The 23,488-nt window shown below is 45.7% G+C and overlaps 1 protein-coding gene across 1 annotated transcript; it reads right to left on the bottom strand.

Moving 5' to 3' along the window:
• Nucleotides 1-1,747: 1,747 nt before the first annotated feature.
• Nucleotides 1,748-18,888, bottom strand: LOC141073708 (uncharacterized). Its single transcript, XM_073561069.1, has 3 exons — nt 18,850-18,888; nt 3,523-15,319; nt 1,748-2,766 (listed from the first exon to the last, which is right to left on the bottom strand). Exons 1-2 carry the CDS (start codon nt 18,886-18,888, stop codon nt 14,162-14,164), a joined length of 1,197 nt encoding a protein of 398 aa, XP_073417170.1. The 3' UTR covers nt 1,748-2,766; nt 3,523-14,161.
• Between the last annotated feature and the right edge of the window lie 4,600 nt (nt 18,889-23,488).

Raw genomic sequence — 23,488 nt, 5'->3', positions numbered from 1 at the left:
ACGTCAGCGCAAAAAAAGCATGCTTTTTTGTAAAAAACATGCGCAAAAAACAAGAAAACGCATGATGCATTTTTTATGCGCGTTTGTACTGCGCACGCAGCGCAAAAAAACGCAAGTGTGAAAGTAGCCTTACTCTCTCTGAATACATCAGAAAAATCAGCCAAATAGTCAGGAATATCATGAGACTGAGGAGAGGTGGAGAAAACAGGAGTGTCCCTAAGAACACACTGACCACCCCAACTCACCACAGACACAGATTTCCAATCCAAAACTGGATTATGAGTTTGCAACCAGGGAAAACCCAGAACAATAGAATCATGCAAATTGTGCAGCACCAAAAATTTACAATTTTCTTGGTGGTCCGGGGCGACCCGCATTATCACCTGGGTCCTAAACTGAGGTTTATTTTCCGCCAAAGGAGTAGCATCAATACCCCTCAAAGGGATAGGAGTCCGCAGAGGCATCATGGGAAAACCACAACGTTTAGCAAAGTCCAAATCCATCAGATTCAAAGCTGCTCCTGAATCCACAAAAGCCTTAGCAGAAAATGTAGACAAGGAGAAGATCAGAGTAATTGCCAAAAGGAACTTAGGCTGTACACTGCCCATGGCAAAAGTGTGAGCAAAACACTTTTCTCGTTTAGGGCAGACAGAAATAGTATGAGAGGCATCTCCACAGAAAAAAACACAACTTATTATGCCTTCTAGACTCCTAAATAAGAATTAGAGGGCACCACACAAAAGGGATACACACAAAGTCTGTAAAACAGTAAACTGTGAAAAATAGAGAAAAGCTACAGACTTAAACCAGGATCAACTGAACAAACAAACAATTTTATTGGATACAAAAAGACATAACCAATTAAAAATTTTCTAATAGTCATAAACATGACAATAAACCCTATTTGATCCTATTCAGCTTTAACTTGGTGGGATAAGTATTTTCTTTGTCTGAGTGGTTCCTCGCCTCTGTGTCATTTGTGACACTTATATGATGTATTTCTTTGGAACTACTCTTTTCCCTCCTTGTGGACCGTATATAGTTTTACACATGGCGATCTGAATTACTGGGAACACTTATTTTTGTACTCTTTGTGGCCTACAGCAGTTAGAGGGCGACAAATGAATAAGTGGTGTTCCACTTTTTTACAGGTGTTGTTGGTTTATTATGTCCACATCTAACACCTGTTTTGGATTCTCTATTTTGATACTTGCATCTGTTTCTAATGTTGTATTGCTTTTTGTGATATAGGCTACCATAATATCGCTTATGTGCTTTGTTCATCTTTGTGGGGGAGCTTTTTAGCTCTATTGTGGGCTAATAGGGTTGGTTTATTGTCATGTTTATGACTTTTTAAAAGTTTTTAATTGGTTATGTCTTTTTGTATCCAATAAAATTATTTGTTTATTCAGGTGATCCTGGTTTAAGTCTGTAGTTTTTCTCTATTTCTCACAGTTTGCTGTTTTACAGACTTTGTGTGTATCCCTTTTGTGTGGTGCCCTCTAATTCTTCTTATTTAGCCATTGTACAGGGGGATTTTGTTCACCATTCTTTTTCTGAGTGTTGGCGCACACTTTCTTATTGTTCCTATTATGGATTTGGCAGCTAGGGAGGCGGCCTGGAATAATCAGGCTCCTGGTATTTGTGATGAAAGTTCTGGAGTGTCTACAGCTCATGTTGATGTAGAAAAACACACTGACTTTGAGACTTTCTCCAGGGATTTAGTGAATTTGCACAAACCCCTTACGAAAACATGGTGGAACATTAAGAGCCTTGAGAAATATATAAGATTTGGTTTGGTTCCTAAAGGGCTGAGGGTGCAGATATTCCCGGCTTGGGAGGCTGATTGTTCCTTTCAAAAAACATGGGTGAGTGGACTTTTTCAATGCTCTTCCATTATTATGAATTTGCTTATCGAGCATGATCGTTCCTTGCTATCTGGTATCAAAGAGAAAATTAAAATATGTGAGCAAAAATTGAATACCTTTGATGGCAAGTTGCTGGTTGAGCCTTTTCAGGCTAGATTAAAATCTACTATTGACCAATATGAGAAGGATATTATAGGCGGCAAAAAACGTAAATTTAAACCAACTGGATTTAAAAGATGGAAGAGTTTATAGGTGGGTCCATAAGGGTAATAAGAGATGCATTTACCCGGATAATAGTAGTGTGGAAGATACCCCCACAGTTGCCGAATCACAGTCTAGTGATTTTTGATCTTCGGAGCAAAGCGATGTAGAAGGCGCAGTAGGAGGGGTAAGCGAAGAAAGAGATCCCAGAAAAAAGACATGGGGATACCAACAGTGGTCCCCCAAATATCAGAGGAACACTCGGCAGAATCGGAGGCGGTGATGCTAACCCGGAACTCCCCTCCATTTATTGATCCATCTGGCGATACGGGTGAGCTTCAAATTATCAATTTATCTGATTATGAGTCGTCTGCCATTGAAATATCAGTACTTACTGTAAGCGTGGGCTGTCTTTCTGTCCCACGAATATGCTTGATACATTTACGTTTGTCAAAGATTTGTATTTATTTTGCAGACAACTGACATTTAAATTGCTTTATCATCAACCATCAGTTATTGACTATTTACCTATGGAAGATAGACAGACGTTTAGGGATCTGGTTTCACTGCTGGAAGAAAATGAAAATCCCTCCTCCAGGCAACGATTTATGGGGAGAACACCATCTCAAGCGACTCCATCTTTGTCCCTCTTTCCAGTGGTCCAGATATTTTTTGACTCTGTCGGGATGTCCAATCCCTAGATTTAAAAACCAATCATTTGAATAATGTGAGTAGTTCTGAAAAGAAGGCTATACGGGATTTGGGTAACAATAAGGATTTGGTAATTAGGGAAGCGGACAAAGGTGGCAATGTGGTCATCTGGCCTGTGAACCTCTACATGAAAGAAGCCAAAAGACAACTCAATAATTCTTTATGTTATCAGGCACTTCCATCAGATTCCATTCCTGTTTTAAAATGAAATTGGACAAACTTCTACAGACGGCCTTCACATTTGGGCTCATTGATAAGGAAAGAGACTTCCTGACAACCCACCACCCGAGGGTTCCCACATTTTATATGCTGCCTAAGGTGCATAAGTGCTTTCAGGAACCGCCAGGTAGGCCCATTATGTCCGGCATTGGGGGTATTTTTGAGCGGCCATGCATTTATGTTGATTTTTTTCTTGCAACCGATAGTGACATCCCCTGCTTCATACGTGAGGGATTCTTCTCACTTGTTGGTTTTGTTTAAGGATCTAATTGTTCCATCTAATACTTTTTTGGTTACCCTTGATGTCAAATCTCTTTATACTTGTATTAGGCATGATCTGGGAGCCCTGGCGGTGTCTTTCTTCTTGGAGCAACACTCCACTGTAAATTGTGGACATGATTCTTTCATGCTGGATCTATTGCACTTTATTTTGGACAAAAATTATTTTGTGTTCGACCGAGTGTGCTACAGGCAGGTATCTGGGACTGCGATGGGTGCACGATGTGCACCATCGTATACAAACCTTTTTCTCGGGTGGTGGGAGATCACTCAAGTCTTTTGTTCAAAATCATGTTTTCAAGTGGTGTCGGTACATCGACGACGTTCTTTTGCTGTGGACGGGATCATTGGATGAGTGTAAGCAGTTTATTGAAGGCCTAAATGATAACAATTTGAATATTAGTCTTACAGCTAATTTTTCTGGATTGGTGTCAGACTTATTGGATCTTAAGTTGGTCATCGAAGAATCTCATATTAGGACCACCCTCTACTGAAAACCCATCTCCACTAGCAGCATTTTGCATTATTCAAGCTTTCATCCGGACCATTTGAAAAATGGCATTCCTAAAGGACAATTCTATCGTCTCAAAAGGAATTGCTCAGATCAACGAGATTTTTTGACACAAGCACAGGATCTGACTGGACGTTTCAAAAATAGAGGATATCCCAAAAAGGTAATCTCCAAAGCATTTATGGTGGCAAGAGATAGTGATCGGGATAAACTCTTATGTCCACAACTACGACAGACTTCTAAACCTTTCGGAGTGGTGACAACATTTAATAATCAATGGCAGGACATCCGTAGCATCCTTACAAGATATTGGGGGATGTTCACTAATGAACCAAGACTTACACCACACATCTCGTTGAAACCTAGTCTTATTGCTAGAAAGGCTGTATCACTCAAGGATTCACTGTGTCATAGTCACTTTAAAAGGCCCACATGTGGTTTGAATAGGGGTACTCGTTTACGAGGTACCTTTGCATGTGGGGGCTGTAATATTTGTCATTTGACAATTGGTAGTGAAGGGATTTCTCTTCCCACCTTGACATCTTTGGTTCATTCTAAAACTTTTTTCAACTGTAGGTCAAGAAATTTGGTCTACGCATTGATCTGCAAGTGCCCTAAGATCTATATAGGCCAAACCACTAAGGAACTTAGAAAGAGGATTCAGCAGCATCTTTCGAACATCAATACTGCCAAATCAGACAAGGAGAAAGGTAAAACTTTGACATCAGTTGCCATGCATTTTTTGAATGAACATGGTGGCTGTAACAAGGGCATTAGGGTTATGGGTCTTGAATCCATACAGACCAATATCCGAGGGGGTAATATCTCCTTGGAACATCTTAAATGTGAGTCTAAGTGGATTTTTAATCTGCGGAGTCTCTCACCAATGGGACTCAATGAAGACCTTCTTTTTACTGGTTTCTATAAACAATTATGACTTGACCTATTTAGTCTAGAGACCGGGTTTTCTCTTCCCATTGGTTACCCAAGTTGAATGGTTATTTATGGTACCTACTTTTTTGTGCTTTTTTCTATAGGTCCCTTTTGGATAAATACTGGATTTCTACAATCTCACCATCAATACATTATCATTCTGACAATGTTTCAGTGTGGATTTTGATATACTCTTATCACCAGGACATTATCATTTGGATAATTTTTCAACACGGACTTTACTTATGGAGCATTTCAAGGCCTTTTGGCTGTTATCTCATGTGCCCACCTTATTTCATCTCTGGACTTGTCTTTATCATGTTGCTGTTTATATTAGCGGCGTTTGTGGGGCATTCTATTTATTTTAAATGCAACATATTCACTCTCATGGTTCATATCTATTGTGCGTGGAGCTTGTGGAGAATGTTTGGAGGACAGTTGTTCTTCTCCAATAGTATGTTTTGATTTTCATTTGTTGAATTTTTCTTAATCAATGTACCTTTACTCTTTTTGAGCTTGATAAACTTGGTATAAGTCGATTCAGACTTTTTGCTGTCCACTTCACCGCTTGTATTTGTATAATTCATTCGAGGCTATGGTGAGGTTTCTTCATCTTTTTTTTGTTTTAGGTATCTATTTAGCTTCAGTATTAAACAATTGACTATGTGTCATGGTTACAATACTCGTATTACCTGACATGATACATTTGGGAAAAGATGGTGACATGACCATAGTGCTATTGTGTTAGTGCTTTGTTGTGAGTTCATTTTCCCCTTCACCATTGAGGTCTGATGAACTCCCTCTTCTGGTGATGGAAGGTAGTGAGGCTGATTACAAAGCACCTGAGCAGAATGATGATGACTGGGTGACTAGAATTGCTGACTGGATATAAGGCAGCCGACGCCCTTCTGTCTTGCGGGTGATTTCTCTGAGGGATTCTTGGAGACCAGTCTGATTCCTGCTCCTCAAAAGCTAAGTTTTCTGCTCTACTTTTTGCATTTGTGTATTGGTTTAGTTTTGCCTTGTTTTTCTGGATTTCTGCCTTTCCCTGCTGGGTGAGCTGAATTCCTTTTTGCTTTATCTTCAGAAAATACCTGAGTATTGATATAGTCTTTTTGAAGCCTAGCGTCTTCAGGGCTTTTTTCCCTATCAGTCTGTTGGCTCTTGTTTTTGAGAGGGTTTTGGCGGATTGCAGACAGCAGCTTTTCTGTTCTGCCCTATTTGGTTGGCTTGGGCCCCATCATTTCCTCAGCCTATCTTTCTGTCTGTGTGTTTTTTCATCTTGCTTCACCGTCATTATATGTTGGGGGCTGCCTATTGCTTTGGGGTCTGCTCTGGGGCAGTTTAGATTTCCCTTTCTGTCTTTAGGCTATGTAGTTCTCCGGCTGTGATCGAGGGGTCTAGGGCACCGTAGGAACCCCCCACGACTACTGCTAGTTGTTGTTGTTAGGTTCAGGGGTCTGCAATCTGATAGCTGCCAACTTCTCTGGTTTTCTGGATTTAGCTAGTATTTCTGTTTTTGCCTCCTACGGTGACTTATTTCATAACAGTGCTTATTTGTTCTTGTTGATCATTTTACTATTGTCAGGTATTTTTGATTGACACCATGGTCTGTTAGGGGAAATACTGATATCGTAATCTTCCAGGGTAGTGATTAACCACATTAGTGAGCATCTATTGACCCTACGTCGATATGTTTCGTAATGTATTATGCAATTCTTACTGTTTCTGCTGTATGTATATTCTTATGCCTACCACATTACTGTGTTATTATTTATTATATCCGGATATGCGTTTCTATCTTCCATATCTTCTCTTACATCAATAAATACGTAGTCGCATGAATTCTTTTATATTATGTGGCCTTGCGTTTTTCTATTCCATCTGGTTTCATCGTTAGACAATTCTTGCACACTATGAGACACCTTATGTGTGCACTTGTCTTCATATTATTGCGCGTTGACTATTTTTGATACCTAAATGTACTATATTAATGTGAACTTACAAATTATTGTACACAGCCTCCATTCTATTGGGACATGTGCAGCTCCTCTCTTACCAGCTATTATTCATTATTGAATGAACCATCTATCTGTATGGTGATCGACCATCTACTTATTTGATCTTGCTATGTGACATGACTCAATTCTTGATGCGCTATCTTTTCTATTTCATGAGCACTCTTAGTCAATATATCTTCGCGCTCCTGTTTTTCTAGGCATGCGCAGTGGCTGTACTCTTCATCTTTAGTCGTCACACGAATATCATTATCAAATAAATCAGCGATTGATGGTTTGGATAATTATCTTTATTCCACTATTAGTGTATTAACATCCTTTTTGATTTATTTATGTCATGCGATTATCATTTTTGTATTTTACAATGCGCTGTGTATTTGTTTCTCTCGTCTCCATGGTTTTTCAAATTGATGACGTACTTCCGCCTCTGATGTTTGTAGGGCAAGGAGATGTTATGCGACTGCGCAGGCGCCGATTTCATGCGATCACGCTGGCGCCAATTCGGCTAAGACCTGCGCATTGAGTACTTTGATATGTGGGCTTTGATTGCGCAAGCACTGATCCCGCTGAGACTTGCGCGCTAGGTAACTTGTTACGTGTGTATTTCTTTTGTACTTCCGGGTTTTCCGGAATTACCTTCTTCTCACGTGTGCTGTGCACACATCACCAAGGACTCTCTAGAGGATTAGCCGCCGCCTCTAAGACACATGACCGATGAGGTAACACTGCAGCTGCACTTTGTTAATTTATGATGTGTATATATATATATATATAGGATATAATTTGGTATGACCACTTGCCCCTGACGAAGCCACCAAGCTGTGGCGACACGCGTCGGGCATCTCCACAAGCCCCCCAGCAATAGATATGTGTATTTGATCCTATTCAGCTTTAACTTGGTGGGATAAGTATTTTCTTTGAGTGGTTCCTCGCCTCTGTGTCATTTGTGACACTTATATGATGTATTTCTTTGGAACTACTCTTTTCCCTCCTTGTGGACCGTATATAGTTTTACACATGGCGATTTGAATTACTGGGAACACTTATTTTTGCCTTCTAAACTCCCGACATTGCGCCCTAGACAAAACCCTATCACATTGCGTGGGTTCAGAAGTTTGTTCGAAAGGCGGCAACGCCTCTCGTGTAGTTTTACGTCCACGTAAACGCCGATCAACTTGAATGGCCAAGACCAGAGTGAACAGGAAATCCGACCATAACATCTTTTACGGTTTCTGCCAAACCCTTCCGAAAGAGAGCTGCTAAGGCACCATCATTCCATGTAGTAAGGACCGCCCACTTTTGGAATTTTTGACAATATAACTCTGTTGAATCCTGACCCTGGTTCAATGCCAATAAGGTTTTCTCAGCTTGATCAACAGCATTAGGTTCATCATACAACAACCCCAAGGCTTGAAAAAATGTGTCCACATTAGCCAGAAGAAAAAGCCCAATCCTGGGGATCGCCGCGCAGCAAAGAGATGACAATTTTAACCTGCTGCACAGAGCTCCCCGATGAGTTAGGCTTCAAGGCAAGAAATAGTTTACAATTATTCTTAAAATTCAAAAATTTAGACCGATCCCCAGAAAACACATCAGGAGTAGGGATTTTTGGTTCAACAGCAGATGATTCTGCCTATCTCGCTCAATTCCCCGCACTTCAGCAGCGAGCTGCTCCACACGATCAGACAATTGCTTAGTCTCCATTTATACAAAAAATCCTCCTACAGCCCCAGAAAAAAAGAGGAAAAAAATATATGAAGAAAAAATTCTGACACTTTTTTTTTTTTTTTTACATTCTTTCCTTCTTTAGAGTACCCTAGAATCTGCGGTATGGCTGGTGATTCTGTTATGAATGGGTCACCAAGGAGGATAGCAGGCCCAGGCTAAGCCACAGAAAATCAGAGAGGTTGGTAACTAAGCGGAAGCAGACCCCTGATCCTATCCACACAACTAGCAGTAGCCGTGGAGCGTACCTACGATGATCCTAGATGCCTCGGCACAGCCGGAGAGCTAACTAAGCTTAAAGCAAGAAAGGAGAAATCTAAACTGCCCCGGAGCAGACCGCAAAGGAACAGATAGTCCCCAAACATATATTGTCGGTGAGACAAGATGAAAACACAAAACGCAGGCAAAAAAATAGACTGAGCAAACGATGGGGCCCACACTAACTAGACAGGACAGGACAGGAAAGACACTGTCTGCAATCACGCAAAAAACCCTGCAAAAAAGTCCAACACGTCTGATGCACAAAAATACTGAAGTCGCACGACTTCGCCCCCACTATATCAGCACTCTGGTATATTCTGAAAGCAAAGCAAAAAGAGACCAATATAAAAGGGGACAAAACAAACTGGCAAATGCAGTAATATGGCGCCTCCAGGAGTATGGTCGCCACAATGGCATTACCTTCCTCCTAGGGAGTGTGATGTCATGCTTGGAAGCAATAAAGGATCTCTCTGGCAGTTAACCACAACACAGCTCCCACTCCAGGTCAGCAGAGGGAGCTCTGAACCAAATCTGGGGGAAGAGCTGCTCTCTGGGGGCCAGGAAGGGGAAATTTGGTTAGTTTGTGTGAGGAGGGCAACGTGTGTGGACGTGAGAAGAGCTGGGAGATTGAGCAGAGATTTCAGGCTCATTCCCAGCGATAGCGCATGATCTGGAGCCTGGTCTCCAAGGCTGTTTGGACACTGATGGTCCTGCAACAGAAACCGGAGGAATAGGAAGCTGTAAATGCTCTATTCCCACATAAGACTCAGAGGCACAACAGCGACGTGTGAGCCAGAAGAGAAAGGCTACAGGTGTCTGCCATACGAGGGAGTTCTAAAGAGGATAAGCAAGTGGAACTTCAGTGTAACACAGTACTGCAAGTACATAAAACTAAGCGCTAGGAAGGAGACTACACAACCCATCTGCCTAGAGAGATTCCTAAGTTCCTTCCAGGCTAGCCAGCTCCTGTGCCATCTGTAATCTGGACCCTGGACTGCATTTGCCAAGCAAAGGTAAAGAAACTGCACCCTATTGTGTCCTTGCCCTGGGACTACAGCCCTGCCTGTGGAGGGCTACATCATTGCTGCACCACACCATCTGTCCCAGAGGATCTGTCTGCAGCGTCGGCTTAACACCTTCATTGCCGAACACCACAGGTGGCGTCACGAATCATTCACTCATAAACTTTATTCCATCACTTCATCCCTTTTACATGGGCGCCCAGGGCCATGGACTGGGTCACAGCTGCTGTGACATTTCCCTCTGAGAGACCGGCCCGGTACCGAGTACCCCACAGCCTTGGGAGGGCGACCCAGTAACATATGGGCGGTGATTCAGCACAGCCCCAGCCGGAGCTAGCTGACCCACACAAAGCAGAGATAAACAAAACCAGATCAAATGCAAACAGAATAGCAAATGAACACTTAGCTGAACATGCCGGGAAAGAGCAGGAGACATCAGACCTCAGGAGGCGCAAGAAGAAAATCACCAACAGGGATAGAGGGAGTAGGCTGTCTTAAATCCCAATCAGAAACCCCAGATCTCCAATCGTCTTCCTCATTATCAGGTGGCAAGCCTCTGTCAATCAGATCAGCTCCACTACCTCCAGTAACCACCAGAGAGAGCCCAGAAAGAGAACTCTCAACCTGACCAGCTCCACTATCTTCAGTAATCACCAGAGGGAAGCCAGAGAGAAAATTCGCAACAGTCGGGCTCAGCCTCCTCACCTCCACTGTGTCTCTGAGCACTGAACATCTTGTACTTCTGGGTCTTGCTAAGTGGTGGTCGGGCTCTGCCTCCTCACCTCCACTGTGTCTCTGAGCACTGTTCCTTCTACTTCTGCATCTTGCTCAGTGGTGGTTGGGTTCAGCCTCCTCACCTCTGACGTCTCTAAGCACTGTTCCTTGTACTTCTGTGTCTTGCTCATTGGTGGTCGGACTCAGCCTCACTTCCAACGTGTCTCTGAGCACTGAGCACCTTGAACTTCTGTATCTTGCTCAGAGGTGGTCACGCTAAGCCTCTTCACCTCCACTGTGTCTCTGAGCACTGAACACCTTGTAATTCTGTGTCTTGCTCAGTGGTGGTCGGGCTCAGCCTCCTCACCTCCGACGTGTCTCTGTGGTGCTGGTTCTGTGATCGCCCCAATATCTGACAATGTCAGGAGCTGCGTCCTCTGTTCAACAATCTGGGATATCAGTATCAGGAAATCTCTTTTTTTGGCCTTTTTTTTCCCCAAGAAGCTGCAAATAATTCTGTACACCTTTGCAAAGGGAGGGGCATACTGAAGCCACACCCCTCATTACACATCACATCACTTTCAACCAATCGGCATGCAGGGTTATACAGGTCATCTGGTGACAATACTCACTGCCTAAAGATTGGGCACAGAGGGGACAACACGCAGGCAAAAGAGGAGAAAGGTCAAAAAATTCCCAGATCACGGCAAGGTCACACAATTCAAGATTCGTTTTGCACTGAATGTCCAAAAAAATTTCCTGCAGCCTTGTTTACTAAGAGTTAATCATAAGCAGAAGGTTACCATGATGGCAGATGGTCCACAAGCTTCCCCACAATGCTTTGCAGCTATCACATGCTATAGTGGAGCAATCAGGAGGGACTTTCAGATCCTGTATAAAAGCCAATGCAGGGCACGCAGCAGCCATTTCAGGGTGATCGAGGGTAGTGACATGAGGCCGCAGTTCAGCAAGAGAAAGCCCAAAATACTGGACAACTTCCCTACACTGGAATGTCTTGTAGTTGCAGCAGTGAAGATGATGAGTGTAGGAGGCAAATATGGGGAGGGGCCTGAGGCAGATACAGGGCGGGGCCTGAGGTGGAGACGGGGCGGGGCCTGCATATGTGCAGCTACATATGAATGACAATCCCGCATTATTGCTTCATTCTTGGAGTAATGGACTCATGTTGTTTGTTCTTTTCCACACCACAGCAAATATACAGCGTTTAAAAAGTATTCATACCATAGGAATATTTTCTAGTGTGCCAAGAAGAATGGACAAAAATGTCACTTCTAGATGTGCAAAGCTGGACAGACCCCAAAAGACTGCAGAGAAAGCTGGAGAGAGACAGACCCCCAAAAGACTGCAGAGAAAGGTGGAGAGACAGACCCCAAAAGACTGCAGAGAAAGCTGGAGAGACAGACCCCAAAAGACTGCAGAGAAAGCTGGAGACAGCCCCCAAAAGACTGCAGAGAAAGCTAGAGAGACAGACCCCAAAAGACCGCAGGGAAAGCTGGAGACAGACCCCAAAAGACTGCAGAGAAAGCTGGAGAGACAGACCCCAAAAGACTGCAGAGAAAGGTGGAGAGACAGACCCCAAAGACTGCAGAGAAAGCTAGAGAGACAGATGCCAAAAGACTGCAGAGAACGCTGGAGACAGACCCCAAAAGACTGCAGAGAAAGGTGGAGAGACAGACTCCAAAAGACTGCAGAGAAAGCTGGAGAGAGACAGACCCCCAAAAGACTGCAGAGAAAGCTGGAGAGAGACAGACCCCCAAAAGACTGCAGAGAAAGGTGGAGAGACAGACTCCAAAAGACTGCAGAGAAAGCTAGAGAGACAGACCCCAAAAGACCGCAGGGAAAGCTGGAGACAGACCCCAAAAGACTGCAGAGAAAGCTAGAGAGACAGACCCCAAAAGACCGCAGGGAAAGCTGGAGACAGACCCCAAAAGACTGCAGAGAAAGGAGGGAGAGACAGATCCCAAAAGACTACAAAAAAAGCTGGAGAGACAGACTCTAAAAGACTGCAGAGAAAGCTGGAGAGACAGACCCTAAAAGACTGCATAGAAAGCTGGAGAGACAGACCCTAAAAGACTGCAGAGAAAGGAGAGACAGACCCCAAAAGACTACAGGGAAAGCTGGTAGAGACAGACCCCAAAAGACTGCAGAGAAAGCTGGAGACAGCCCCCAAAAGACATCAGATAAAGCTGGAGAGACAGATGCCAAGACTGCAGAGAAAGCTGGAGACAGACCCCAAAAGACTGCAGGGAAAGCTGGAGAGACAGACCCCAAAAGACTGCAGAGAAAGGTGGAGAGACAGACCCCAAAAGACTGCAGAAAAAGCTGGAGAGACAGACTCCAAAAGACAGCAGAGAAAGCTGGAGAGACAGACCCCAAAGACTGCAGAGAAAGCTAGAGAGACAGATGCCAAAAGACTGCAGAGAACGCTGGAGACAGACCCCAAAAGACTGCAGAGAAAGGAGAGACAGACCCCAAAAGACTGCAGGGAAAGCTGGAGAGACAGACTCCAAAAGACTGCAGAGAAAGCTGGAGAGACAGACCCCAAAGACTGCAGAGAAAGCTAGAGAGACAGATGCCAAAAGACTGCAGAGAACGCTGGAGACAGACCCCAAAAGACTGCAGAGAAAGGAGAGACAGACCCCAAAAGACTGCAGGGAAAGCTGGAGAGACAGACTCCAAAAGACTGCAGAGAAAGCTGGAGAGACAGACCCCAAAAGACTGCAGAGAAAGGTGGTAGAGATAGACCCCAAAAGACTGCAGAGAAAGCTGGAGAGACAGACCCCAAAAGACTGCAGAGAAAGCTAGAGAGACAGACCCCCAAAAGACCGCAGGGAAAGCTGGAGACAGACCCCAAAAGACTGCAGAGAAAGGTGGTAGAGATAGACCCCAAAAGACTGCAGAGAAAGCTAGAGAGACAGACCCCAAAAGACTGCAGAGAAAGCTGGAGAGACAGATCCCAAAAGACTGCAGAGAAAGGTGGTAGAGATAGACCCCAAAAGACTGCAGAGAAAGCTGGAGAGACAGACCCCAAAAGACTGCAGAGAAAGCTAGAGAGACAGACCCCAAAAGACCGCAGGGAAAGCTGGAGACAGACCCCAAAAGACTGCAGAGAAAGCTAGAGAGACAGACCCCAAAAGACTGCAGAGAAAGGAGGGAGAGACAGATCCCAAAAGACTACAAAAAAAGCTGGAGAGACAGACTCTAAAAGACTGCAGAGAAAGCTGGAGAGACAGACCCTAAAAGACTGCAGAGAAAGCTGGAGAGACAGACCCTAAAAGACTGCAGAGAAAGGAGAGACAGACCCCAAAAGACTACAGGGAAAGCTGGTAGAGACAGACCCCAAAAGACTGCAGAGAAAGCTGGAGACAGCCCCCAAAAGACATCAGATAAAGCTGGAGAGACAGATGCCAAGACTGCAGAGAAAGCTGGAGACAGACCCCAAAAGACTGCAGAGAAAGGAGAGACAGACCCCAAAAGACTGCAGGGAAAGCTGGAGAGACAGACCCCAAAAGACTGCAGAGAAAGGTGGAGAGACAGACCCCAAAAGACTGCAGAGAAAGGTGGAGAGACAGACCCCAAAAGACTGCAGAGAAAGGTGGAGAGACAGACCCCAAAAGACTGCAGAAAAAGCTGGAGAGACAGACTCCAAAAGACAGCAGAGAAAGCTGGAGACAGACCTCAAAGACTGCAGAGAAAGCTATAGAGACAGATGCCAAAAGACTGCAGAGAACGCTGGAGACAGACCCTAAAAGACTGCAGAGAAAGGAGAGACAGACCCCAAAAGACTGCAGGGAAAGCTGGCGAGACAGACTCCAAAAGAATGCAGAGAAAGCTGGAGAGACAGATCCCAAAAGACTGCAGAGAAAGGTGGTAGAGATAGACCCCAAAAGACTGCAGGGAAAGCTGGAGAGACAGACCTAAAAAGACTGCAGAGAAAGGTGGAGAGACAGACCCCAAAAGACTGCAGAAAAAGCTGGAGAGACAGACTCCAAAAGACAGCAGAGAAAGCTGGAGAGACAGACCCCAAAGACTGCAGAGAAAGCTGGAGACAGACCCCAAAAGACTGCAGAGAAAGGAGAGACAGACCCCAAAAGACTGCAGGGAAAGCTGGAGAGACAGACCCCAAAAGACTGCAGAGAAAGGTGGAGAGACAGACCCCAAAAGACTGCAGAAAAAGCTGGAGAGACAGACTCCAAAAGACAGCAGAGAAAGCTGGAGAGACAGACCCCAAAGACTGCAGAGAAAGCTAGAGAGACAGATGCCAAAAGACTGCAGAGAACGCTGGAGACAGACCCCAAAAGACTGCAGAGAAAGGAGAGACAGACCCCAAAAGACTGCAGGGAAAGCTGGAGAGACAGACTCCAAAAGACTGCAGAGAAAGCTGGAGAGACAGACCCCAAAAGACTGCAGAGAAAGGTGGTAGAGATAGACCCCAAAAGACTGCAGAGAAAGCTGGAGAGACAGACCCCAAAAGACTGCAGAGAAAGCTAGAGAGACAGACCCCCAAAAGACCGCAGGGAAAGCTGGAGACAGACCCCAAAAGACTGCAGAGAAAGGTGGTAGAGATAGACCCCAAAAGACTGCAGAGAAAGCTGGAGAGACAGACCCCAAAAGACTGCAGAGAAAGCTAGAGAGACAGACCCCAAAAGACTGCAGAGAAAGCTGGAGAGACAGATCCCAAAAGACTGCAGAGAAAGGTGGTAGAGATAGACCCCAAAAGACTGCAGAGAAAGCTGGAGAGACAGACCCCAAAAGACTGCAGAGAAAGCTAGAGAGACAGACCCCAAAAGACCGCAGGGAAAGCTGGAGACAGACCCCAAAAGACTGCAGAGAAAGCTAGAGAGACAGACCCCAAAAGACTGCAGAGAAAGGAGGGAGAGACAGATCCCAAAAGACTACAAAAAAAGCTGGAGAGACAGACTCTAAAAGACTGCAGAGAAAGCTGGAGAGACAGACCCTAAAAGACTGCAGAGAAAGCTGGAGAGACAGACCCTAAAAGACTGCAGAGAAAGGAGAGACAGACCCCAAAAGACTACAGGGAAAGCTGGTAGAGACAGACCCCAAAAGACTGCAGAGAAAGCTGGAGACAGCCCCCAAAAGACATCAGATAAAGCTGGAGAGACAGATGCCAAGACTGCAGAGAAAGCTGGAGACAGACCCCAAAAGACTGCAGAGAAAGGAGAGACAGACCCCAAAAGACTGCAGGGAAAGCTGGAGAGACAGACCCCAAAAGACTGCAGAGAAAGGTGGAGAGACAGACCCCAAAAGACTGCAGAGAAAGGTGGAGAGACAGACCCCAAAAGACTGCAGAGAAAGGTGGTAGAGATAGACCCCAAAAGACTGCAGAGAAAGGTGGAGAGACAGACCCCAAAAGACTGCAGAGAAAGGTGGAGAGACAGACCCCAAAAGACTGCAGAAAAAGCTGGAGAGACAGACTCCAAAAGACAGCAGAGAAAGCTGGAGACAGACCCCAAAGACTGCAGAGAAAGCTATAGAGACAGACCCCAAAAGACTGCAGAGAACGCTGGAGACAGACCCTAAAAGACTGCAGAGAAAGGAGAGACAGACCCCAAAAGACTGCAGAGAACGCTGGAGACAGACCCTAAAAGACTGCAGAGAAAGGAGAGACAGACTCCAAAAGAATGCAGAGAAAGCTGGAGAGACAGATCCCAAAAGACTGCAGAGAAAGGTGGTAGAGATAGACCCCAAAAGACTGCAGAGAAAGCTGGAGAGACAGACCCCAAAAGACTGCAGGGAAAGCTGGAGAGACAGACCTAAAAAGACTGCAGAGAAAGCTGGAGAGACAGATCCCAAAAGACTGCAGAGAAAGGTGGTAGAGATAGACCCCAAAAGATTGCAGAGAAAGCTGGAGAGACAGACCCCAAAAGACTGCAGGGAAAGCTGGAGAGACAGACCCCAAAAGACTGCAGAGAAAGCTGGAGAGACAGATCCCAAAAGACTGCAGGGAAAGCTGGAGAGACAGACCCCAAAAGACTGCAGAGAAAGCTGGAGAGACAGACCCAAAAAGACTGCAGAGAAAGGAGGGAGAGACAGACCCCAAAAGACTGCAGGGAAAGCTGGAGAGACAGACCCCAAAAGACTGCAGGGAAAGCTGGAGAGACATACCCCAAAAGACTGCAGAGAAAGCTGGAGAGACAGATCCCAAAAGACTGCAGGGAAAGCTGGAGAGACATACCCCAAAAGACTGCAGAGAAAGCTGGAGAGACAGACCCCAAAAGACTGCAGGGAAAGCTGGAGAGACAGACCCCAAAAGACTGCAGAGAAAGCTGGAGAGACAGATCCCAAAAGACTGCAGGGAAAGCTGGAGAGACAGACCCCAAAAGACTGCAGAGAAAGCTGGAGAGACAGACCCAAAAAGACTGCAGAGAAAGGAGGGAGAGACAGACCCCAAAAGACTGCAGGGAAAGCTGGAGAGACAGACCCCAAAAGACTGCAGGGAAAGCTGGAGAGACATACCCCAAAAGACTGCAGAGAAAGCTGGAGAGACAGACCCCAAAAGACTGCAGAGAAAGCTGGAGAGACAGATCCCAAAAGACTGCAGGGAAAGCTGGAGAGACAGACCCCAAAAGACTGCAGAGAAAGCTGGAGAGACAGACCCAAAAAGACTGCAGAGAAAGCTGGAGACAGACCCCAAAAGACTGCAGAGAAAGGTGGTAGAGATAGACCCCAAAAGACTGCAGGGAAAGCTGGAGAGAGACCCCAAAAGACTGCAGAGAAAGGTGGTAGAGATAGACCCCAAAAGACTGCAGGGAAAGCTGGAGAGAGAGACCCCAAAAGACTGCAGAGAAAGCTGGAGAGACAGACCCAAAAAGACTGCAGAGAAAGCTGGAGAGACAGATCCCAAAAGACTGCAGGGAAAGCTGGAGAGACAGACCCCAAAAGACTGCAGAGAAAGCTGGAGAGACAGACCCAAAAAGACTGCAGAGAAAGCTGGAGACAGACCCCAAAAGACTGCAGAGAAAGGTGGTAGAGATAGACCCCAAAAGACTGCAGGGAAAGCTGGAGAGAGACCCCAAAAGACTGCAGAGAAAGGTGGTAGAGATAGACCCCAAAAGACTGCAGGGAAAGCTGGAGAGACAGACCCCAAAAGACTGCAGAGAAAGCTGGAGAGACAGACCCAAAAAGACTGCAGAGAAAGCTGGAGACAGACCCCAAAAGACTGCAGAGAAAGGTGGTAGAGATAGACCCCAAAAGACTGCAGGGAAAGCTGGAGAGAGAAACACCAATGGTGAAATCGCTGTTACGTCACAAAAGTTGTGACTCAGCAGCGATCTCGCTACCGAGATTGCTTAGTGAGACGGGGCCTTTAGAGTGATCAATGAGTGGAACAGGCTGCCACGAGAAGTGGTGACTTCTCCTTCAATGGAAGTCTTCAAACAGAGGCTGGACAGACATCTGTCTGAGATGATTTAACGAATCCTGCTTTGAGCAGGGGGTTGGACCAGATGGCCCAGGAGGTCCCTTCCAACTCTACCATTCTATGATTCTATGATTCAAAAGACAGCAGAGAAAGCTGGAGAGACAGACCCCAAAGACTGCAGAGAACATTGGAGAGACAGACCCAAAAAGACTGCAGAGAAAGCTGGAAAGACAGACCCCAAAAGATTGCAGAGAAAGGTGGTAGAGACAGACCCCAAAAGACTGCAGAGAAAGCTGGAGAGACAGATCCCAAAAGACTGCAGAGAAAGCTGGAAAGACAGACCCCAAAAGACTGCAGAGAAAGCTGGAGAGACAGATCCCAAGACTGCAGAGAAAGGTGGTAGAGACAGACACCAAAAGACTGCAGAGAAAGGTGGTAGAGAGAGACCCCAAAAGACTGCAGAGAAAGGTGGTAGAGACCCCAAAAGACTGCAGAGAAAGGTGGAGAGACAGACCCCAAAAGACTGCAGAGAAAGCTGGAGAGACAGACCCCAAAAGACTGCAGAGAAAGCTGGAGAGAGACAGACCCCAAATGACTGCAGGGAAAGGTGGAGAGACAGACCCCAAAAGACTGCAGAGAAAGCTGGAGAGACAGACCCCAAAAGACTGCAGGGAAAGGTGGTAGAGACATACCCCAAAAGACTGCAGCAGGAATAGCAGAGAGAGGTTGCCCTACAAAGTACTGACTCAGGGGCTGAATACAAATGCACCTCACAATTATCAGATTTATCTTTATAGAATAATTAGTACACCCCTGAATCATTTCCTTGTTACTTAGTGTTTGTATCACAGAAAATCCCAATAAAAAAACATTTAAGTTTGTAGGTGTAAGGTGAAAAAATGTTCACGGGGTACAAATACTTTTTCAAGATATTTGATCAATAATATGAAGACGAAGCCCAACAGAAAATGACTTTTTTTTATACCTTTGTGCTTTTTGTCATTTCTATTTGCCCTTTGCGCATCCAGCGACACACAGCAGAATGGGAGATCCAGCACCTGTGCAAAAATGACATTTCCCAGCAGCTCTTGCATCTAGTAAGTGCCGCATACCCCTCCCCCTCTATTGTACTCCTGATTAGCCCTACCTCGTTATGGGATCATCCAGCTAAACAAGTGTGGAATTCACCTTTGTCTTCTGTGCGCACTCGGATCCCTCAGTCAATGGCTGATATCATTTTCTGCAGTCAGTATAGGAGCCGATGTGGTTGTGCTTCATCAGCTTGTCCTAGTACTCCTCTCTCCTGCACTTCTCCACAATGGCACTGCAGATTTGTGTTTGTCGTCTGCTGCAGATAGATCAGTGATGTGAAACTTCAAATTCTGCGCTGTTGATGTATAGAGCAAATGATAATCCTTTGCCATACGCAATAAGAAAGCAGCATTTCAAGTTTCACATCACTGGTCTTTCTGCAGCTCAACTAACCTCAGCCCGTGAACGCAGAGTACCCTGTACCTATTTCAACAATACAATGCGATGCTGGACTGATTCCATGCCCACGCTAGGAAGCCTGGTCTATGGATGGAGGGATAGGGTAGAACCTGTGTGGATAGCTCCATGATACAATGCCATGCTGGACTGATTCCAAACCCACGCCAGGAAGCCTGGTCTATGGATGGAGGGATAGGGTAGAACCTGTGTGGATAACTCCATGATACAATGTCATGCTGGACTGATTCCAAACCCACGCCAGGAAGCCTGGTCTATGGATGGAGGGATAGGGTAGAAGCTGTGTGGATAGCTCCATGATACAATGCCATGCTGGACTGATTCCAAACCCACGCCAGGAAGCCTGGTCTATGGATGGAGGGATAGGGTAGAACCTGTGTGGATAACTCCATGATACAATGTCATGCTGGACTGATTCCAAACCCACGCCAGGAAGCCTGGTCTATGGATGGAGGGATAGGGTAGAAGCTGTGTGGATAGCTCCATGATACAATGCCATGCTGGACTGATTCCAAACCCACGCCAGGAAGCCTGGTCTATGGATGGAGGATAGGGTAGAACATGTGTGGATAGCTCCATGATACAATGCCATGCTGGACTGATTCCAAGCCCACGCCAGGAAGCCTGGTCTATGGATGGAGGGATAGGGTAGAAGCTGTGTGGATAGCTCCATGATACAATGCCATGCTGGACTGATTCCAAACCCACGCCAGGAAGCCTGGTCTATGGATGGAGGGATAGGGTAGAAGCTGTGTGGATAGCTCCATGATACAATGCCATGCTGGACTGATTCCAAACCCACGCCAGGAAGCCTGGTCTATGGATGGAGGATAGGGTAGAACATGTGTGGATAGCTCCATGATACAATGCCATGCTGGACTGATTCCAAGCCCACGCCAGGAAGCCTGGTCTATGGATGGAGGGATAGGGTAGAACCTGTGTGGATAGCTCCATGATACAATGTCATGCTGGACCGATTCCAAGCCCACGCCAGGAAGCCTGGTCTATGGATGGAGGATAGGGTAGAAGCTGTGTGGATAGCTCCATGATTCAATGCCATGCTGGACTGATTCCAAGCCCACGTCAGGAAGCCTGGTCTATGGATGGAGGGATAGGGAAGAAGCTGTGTGGATAGCTCCATGATACAATGCCATGATGGACTGATTCCATGCCCACGCCAGGAAGCCTGGTCTATGGATGGATAGGGTAGAAGCTGTGTGGATAGCTCCATGATACAATGCCATGCTGGACTGATTCCATGCCCACGCCAGGAAGCCTGGTCTATGGATGGAGGGATAGGGTAGAACCTGTGTGGATAGCTCCATGATACAATGCCATGATGGACTGATTCCAAGCCCACGCCAGGAAGCCTGGTCTATGGATGGATAGGGTAGAAGCTGTGTGGATAGCTCCATGATACAATGCCATGCTGGACTGATTCCATGCCCACGCCAGGAAGCCTGGTCTATGGATGGAGGGATAGGGTAGAACCTGTGTGGATAGCTCCATGATACAATGCCATGCTGGACTGATTCCATGCCCACGCCAAGAAGCCTGGTCTATGGATGGAGGGATAGGGTAGAACATGTGTGGATAGCTCCATGATACAATGCCATGCTGGACTGATTCCAAGCCCACGCCAGGAAGCCTGGTCTATGGATGGAGGGATAGGGTAGAACCTGTGTGGATAGCTCCATGATACAATGCCATGCTGGACTGATTCCAAGCCCACGCCAGGAAGCCTGGTCTATGGATGGAGGGATAGGGTAGAACCTGTGTGGATAGCTCCATGATACAATGCCATGCTGGACTGATTCCAAGCCCACGCCAGGAAGCCTGGTCTATGGATGGAGGATAGGGTAGAACATGTGTGGATAGCTCCATGATACAATGCCATAGAATCATAGAATCGTAGAGTTGGAAGGGACCTCCTGGGCCATCTGGTCCAACCCCCTGCTCAAAGCAGGATTCGTTAAATCATCTCAGTCAGATGTCTGTCCAGCCTCTCTTTGAAGACTTCCATTGAAGGAGAAGTCACCACTTCTCGTGGCAGCCTGTTCCACTCATTGATCACTCTAAAGGCCCTGTCTCACTAAGCAATCTCGGTAGCGAGATCGCTGCTGAGTCACAACTTTTGTGACGTAACAGCGATCTCACCATTGAGATCGCTGTGTGTGACAGCGATCAGCGAGCGGCCCCCCTGCCGGTATCGCTGATCGCTGCAAGAAACCTCTGGACATTTCTTTGGTCGCTGGTCTCCCGCTGGCCAGCACGCATCGCTGTGTGTGACAGGCGAGAGACCAGCGATCAGGTGTAAAAAAATAATAAAAAAAAATAAAAAATATAGTTATTCTCACCTTCCGATGTCCCGTTCAGCCATCCTGCCTCTCTCCACGCTCCGGTCCCAGTGATCCTTTGCATGAATGACCGCGAGACTTTGTTATCCCGCGAGACCGTGACATCTCGCGGTCATTCGTGCAAAGGATCACTGGGACCGGAGCGTGGAGAGAGGTGGGATGGCTAAACGGGACGTCGGAAGGTGAGAATAACTATATTTTTTATTTTGATACTATTTTCTACAGCGATAGCCAGCGATGCCGGGCGCTCGGCATCGCTGTGCTGATCGCTGGTGAAGCTGTCTGTGTGACAGCTCACCAGCGATCACATAGCGACTTACCAGCGATCCTGACACCTTCATATCGGTGTCGGGATCGCTGGTGAGTCGCTTAGTGTGACGGGGCCTTAACTGTCAAAAAGTTTTTTCTAATATCTAATCTGTGTCTCCTCCCATTCAGCTTCATCCCATTGCTTCTAGTCTTTCCTTGTGCAAATGAGAATAAAGTTGATCCTTCTACAATGTGACAGCCCTTTAGATATTTGTAGACAGCTATTAAGTCTCCTCTCAGTCTTCTCTTTTGCAAACTAAACATTCCCAAATCCTGCAACCTTTCCTCATAAGACAGGGTTTGCAGACCGGTCACCATTCTGGTCGCTCTTTTCTGAACTTGCTCCAGTTTGTTGATGTCTTTTTTAAAATGTGGTGCCCAAAACTGGACACAATATTCCAGATGAGGTCTGACCAAAGAGGAGTAGAGGGAAATAATGACTTCACGTGATCTAGACTGTATGCTTCTGTTAATACATCCTAGAATTGCATTTGCCTTTTTTGCTGCTGCATCACACTGTTGACTCATATTCAGTCTGTGATCTATTAGTATACCCAAGTCTTTTTCACATGTGCTGTCACTTAGCCCTATTCCTCCCATTCTGTATATGCTTTTTTCATTTTTATTGCCCAGATGTAGTACTTTGCATTTCTCCCTGTTAAAAACCATTCTGTTAGTTGCTGCCCACTTCTCCAGTTTATTTATATCTTTTTGAATCCTCTCTCTCTTCTCTAGTATCAGCTATCCCTCCTAGCTTTGTGTCATCAGCAAATTTAATCAGTTTACCCTCAATTCCTTCATCTAAATCGTTGATAAAGATGTTGAACAATACAGGGCCCAAGACAGAGCCCTGTGGTACCCCACTTGAGACATTCTTCCAACTGGATGTGCAGCCATTTACGACCACTCTTTGGGTCCGATCACTAAGCCAGTTATGAATCCACCTAACAGTTGCCTTGTCCATTCCATACTTAGTCATTTTTTCAATAAGGATTGTATGAGAGACTTTGTCAAATGCTTTGCTGAAGTCGAGATATACTATATCTACAGCATTTCCTTGATCCACCCAATCAGTGATTCCGTCATAGAAGGAAATTAAGTTAGTCTGACATGACTTATTAGTTACAAACCCATGCTGACTCTGTTTAATCACTTCATTCTTATCCAGGTACTGACATACATGTTGTTTAATAATTTGTTCAAAGATCTTTCCGGGTAGAGAAGTCAGACTCACCAGCCTATAGTTGCCTGGGTCCACCTTCTTCCCCTTTTTGAAGATAGGAACAACATTTGCTCTTCTCCAGTCTTCTGGCACTTCTCCTGTTCTCCAAGAATTTTCAAAGATTATGGAGAGGGGTTCAAAAATTTCTTCTGCTATCTCCTTCAGAACTCTGGGGTGTAATTCATCTGGACCTGGAGACTTGAATTCATTTAGGTTAGCTAAGTGTT

Source organism: Dendrobates tinctorius, unplaced genomic scaffold, assembly GCF_039654945.1.
Source record: "Dendrobates tinctorius isolate UK_male_01 unplaced genomic scaffold, ASM3965494v1 ptg000313l, whole genome shotgun sequence".
Classification (NCBI taxonomy): Eukaryota; Metazoa; Chordata; class Amphibia; order Anura; family Dendrobatidae; genus Dendrobates; species Dendrobates tinctorius.
Note: the sequence above shows the minus strand (reverse complement) of the source record. Positions and strands in the feature narration are given on the sequence as shown.